Raw genomic sequence first — 4,642 nt, forward strand, 5'->3', positions numbered from 1 at the left:
TAAAATGACTTAAATGATAAGTTGCCAAATACAATGCTACGTGGCAGAAAGAATCCTTTTATTTATGATATTTTGTAAAAGTCAATTAAATGTTTAGGAGAATTCAGTAATTAAAGTAATACCTGAGAACCAGGTAGACATAGACAGGATGGGAAATATTACTTACACAAAGGAAAAACTCCACATACTATTCAAACAGGATAATAAAGATAAGCATATTTTTTAAAGTCCTTAAAGGACTAAAATGAAAACAATTTGCTTTTATGTAATGTGTTCTAATAGTCAAATAAAATGTTAAACATGGACAGGCATTAAGAGAACATTAAAATCAACTACAAAATAATTCTGCTTTGAGGTTACCTTCAGGTGGACAAAGGGGATAAAACATGCCCATAAATGATTACATTATTGGTTCTTAAGGGATTAAAAGATTTAAAATAATGCTAATAACAAACTGTAAGAATTCAGAGTCCCAGAAATCCTTCATTCCCTTCCATCAAGTTCCACCATTTCCTCCAAAGCAACATGCTCAAAGTCTAATGGGTATTTAATATCAAGGCAGGTGGAACAGTCACAAGAAGCAAAGGTAAAAAGACAAGAGGAAAGAAAAGAAAGAAAACATTGAAAGACATCAAAATAAAGTATCTTGGATTTTTCAAAGATTTATCCCATAAAGCTAAATATTTTTACACAAACTAATGGGCCATGATAATCCCAAATATTCTGTATAATAAAGATTTATAAATTATGTTTGGTTTGCAAGAATGAAATTACCATGTATAGTTTTTCTGATGAAAACATTTTTCTAAGTCATATTAAATATCACTTTAATGCGGAATATTATTGAGAAGATTCCAACTCATGAACAAAGGATTGAATGATAAGAGTTTAGAAGATACTTGCAAGAGTAAAGTAATCATTTTCTAAACATAGAGGCTCAAAAAATGTTAAGTTGTCGACACCCCAACTGTAAAAATCATGTAGAATAAAAAACACATCTCCAAATAGTAAAATGGTCTAAATAATGACTTAAAAGAAGCATTACAAATCTCTTCTCTCTTGATTTTACTTTTTTACTAGTTTATAAAAAAATTAGGAAGTATATGAAAACTATCAAATTTTGAAAAACACTATTATTCTGTATTTTATCACTACATTGCTTAAAACGGCAATAGTGAAACACCAAAGATATTTGTGACTACTAGACACCAGAAAGTCAGATAATAAGATGAATAAACTGAGATGTTAAAGTGAATAAGAGTAAACATAACGACAACATATTTAAAACATGCATTTCAAAGTACAGCATATGGAGTAAGATTAAGAGTTCAGTGCCTAAGGACAAAAGAATAAATGTTTTGGGGGAATACATTCACCAAAGATCAAAATACCCTGGACGTTGTTAGAGCATTGTTCAGAGAAGAGGGCTGTAAGGCAGGCCAAAATAAATGGTCAGTAAAAAAAGGATATCATCCAACCATAACTTGAGTTTCCAGACAGACCCAACTTGTGGAGAATGATTAATACTGTATTATGCCACTGAGAAAATTCAATTAATTATAAAAGGTTTCTAAAAACTAAAACAATGTTTAAATTTTCACTATATAATACGGTGAAAAATACATATGAAACACTTTTAAAGTAATTACAATTTCCACAAATAGAATTTATGAGTTCTAAATTTAAATGGACTTACTTTGAGGCCATGATCAACATTTAAACCTTGCTGTTCGCCTACATCAACTGATCCCAGATCAGGAGGAAGGCTGGGGCTGAAGGCCATGAGGTCCGTCTTCAGTGGCCCCTCACCAGAGCACACCCTCTGCCGCTGTTGCTGCGAGTATGACCAGCTCCCCACCGCACTGGAGCACACCAGAGTGGGCTTGCCCGCCGGGCACCCACACTCAGTGGGCGGAGCTGAGCACCGCAGCGCAGTATACAGTAGCAGCGTGAGCACCAGAAGGCTAGATACTGCGCAGATGGCGATGATCAGGTACACGTTGACATCCACCAGCGCCGCTTCGGGACCCAGAGCGCCAGTCGACGGCCTCGAAGACGCCTTTGGAGCCTGGCCGCTCTCCACCAGCGACACCAGCACGGTGGCCGTGGCCATCAGCGCCGGCTCACCATGATCCTTCACTATCACCAGCAGGCGGTGGCGCGGAGAGTCCGCTTCTTCCAGGACACGAGTCGTGCTAATCTCTCCCGTGTACAGCCCCACGCGGAACGGGAACCGAGCGCTGCTTGCCACTGGCTGCAGCTCATACGAAAGCCACGCATTGTAGCCCGAGTCGGGGTCCACCGCGCGCACCTTTGCTACCACGTGGCCCGCACCCACCAACCGCGGCACCAGCTGGCTCACTGCACCACCAGTGCCACCCACCCGAGGCGCCAGCAGCACCGGCGCGTTGTCATTCTCATCCAGCACGAATACCTGCAGCGTCACGTTACTGCCCAGAGGCGGCACGCCTGCGTCGCGCGCGCTCACCTGGAACTGCAGCAGCTCCAGCTCCTCGTGGTCCAGTGGCTGCAGAGCGTACACCTTGCCGCTCTGCGCGTGCACTGACACGTAGCTCGACAGCGCGCGCTCGCCCACCCGCCGCTCCACCAGCGAGTAGGACACCAGCGCGTTCTCCTGCGCATCCGCGTCCCCCGCCGACACTGTGAAGATGTGGCAGCCCGGAGGGTTGTTCTCCTTCACGAACACCGTGTACTCGGACTGTGTGAACGCCGGCGCGTTGTCGTTCACGTCGGCCACCTCCACGGACACGCTGGCCGTGGCCCACAGCGAAGGCGAGCCCCCGTCCCGTGCGGTCACCACCAGCTCATAGGCTGACACGTTCTCGCGGTCCAGGGCGCTGTCCAGCACCAACGAGTAGTAATTCTTGAAGGTGGACACCAGCTTGAACGGGACATGGGGCTTCAAGGAGCAGGTCACCTGCCCGTTGACACCTGAGTCAAGGTCGTTCACGCTAATTAGGGCGATGACAGTACCGAATTGAGCGTCTTCACGTACAGGCAAGGATAAGGAAGTCAATGTTATCTCAGGGACGTTATCATTTTTATCCAAAATTCTCACTAAAACGGTGCAATGACCCACCATGGGAGGATGGCCTTTGTCCGTTGCGTCAATGCGGATTTTATATAAATTTACTTGTTCAAAATCCAAATTACCCCGAATCACTATTTCTCCTGTATTTCGATCTATGCTAAAGTGGTCAATAATCATAGTTGCAACAAGGCTATTAAAAGAGTATGAAATGGCCCCATTCGCTCCTTCATCCCGATCAGAAGCATTCAGTCTGATAACTGTTGTTCCGTTGTCTGCGTTTTCGAATATTCTTACTTCGTATTCAGGCTGCTCGAAAGTGGGAGCATTATCATTCACATCCAGCACTGTGACCAGCAGGTGAACACTGCCTGTAAGCTCAGGTTTGCCGCCATCTGTGGCTGTCAGGAATAAGTTGTGTGCAGGAGCGTCCTCTCTGTCCAAGGATTTTCTTAATACGAGCTCAACCAGTTTATTCTCATTGTTCTTTGAATTGACATCTAGCATGAAGTAATCATGAGAGCTAAGCCTGTAAGTTAACACGGAGTTAGCTCCAACATCTGCATCAGACGCGCTCTCTAGCGGAAACCGAGAGTCTGGCATTCTGGATTCTGAAACAAATAGCTTTTGCTCTTTTACCGGGAACACTGGCGGGTTGTCGTTAATGTCCTTCACTTCCACCTCCACATGGAAAACCTGTAGCGGCCTGTCCACGATCACCTCCAGGTGGATGCTGCACTCCGCGCTCCTCCCGCACAGCTCCTCGCGGTCTATCCGAGAATTCACAAACAAAATGCCATTCTGCAGATTTACCTCCAGAAGGTCCCCGTGTGTTTTGGATGCCACCCGGAAGAGGCGCGGCACCAGCTCCGCCAGCTCCAGTCCCAGGTCCTGCGCTATGCGGCCTACGAAGGTGCCGTGTTTGGCCTCCTCGGAGACAAAGTAGTGGAGCTGGCCGCTCCCCGCCTTCCAGGCTGCGAGGAGCAGAAGCGAGAGTAGTAGTCGCCGGGATCCCAGGTCCCCTCGCCAGTGACAAACCATGTTAAATAGTCGTTTCCTATCAGAAAATCTTATCTTAATATGAAGATGAACGACTGTACTTTCCGGCGTCTTTTAATTCTATTCCGCTGCATCTCCCATTGTTCAGCCTTTAGAGACAGATGCTGTCAGAGGAACGACTTTGAACCTTGGCTAACCAGAACTTCTTAGTAGACAGCGACATCATGTGGCCTCAAAAGGTAATGATTACATGAATTACTTCCGCAATATCTGGGTTCTTTCATGCACCTTCTATTTCTTTATCATACTTTAATAGTAAGTCCTTAACTTCATCAATTGCAGAGGTATTCATACCGTCTGGCTCTTTACATTAGTTTCATCTAGGGATTTCTTCTTCATAAGGAAAGGAATTTCTTCCCAATATTTTAAATATCGTATCAATTAATAATAAAGTATGACCTGTATGTCATGGATATCAGAAATGTAAACTGTCCTCCATAGTTTCGTGTGGAAGAAATGCATTAATATTTATTTGGTCACCAGAAACACCGGCATATATTACCCTGAGGTGAGCATATAATTCTAACTTTTCTA

At 44.4% G+C, this 4,642-nt stretch overlaps 1 protein-coding gene across 1 annotated transcript; it reads right to left on the reverse strand.

Annotated features, from left to right (window-relative positions):
• Positions 1-1,645: 1,645 nt before the first annotated feature.
• Positions 1,646-4,233, reverse strand: LOC112617099 (protocadherin alpha-8). The gene has a single exon (XM_025373814.1). The coding sequence runs from the start codon at positions 4,088-4,090 to the stop codon at positions 1,646-1,648; it is 2,445 nt and encodes an 814-aa protein (XP_025229599.1). The 5' UTR covers positions 4,091-4,233.
• Between the last annotated feature and the right edge of the window lie 409 nt (positions 4,234-4,642).

Source organism: Theropithecus gelada, unplaced genomic scaffold (genome assembly GCF_003255815.1).
Source record: "Theropithecus gelada isolate Dixy unplaced genomic scaffold, Tgel_1.0 HiC_scaffold_15880, whole genome shotgun sequence".
NCBI lineage: Eukaryota > Metazoa > Chordata > Mammalia > Primates > Cercopithecidae > Theropithecus > Theropithecus gelada.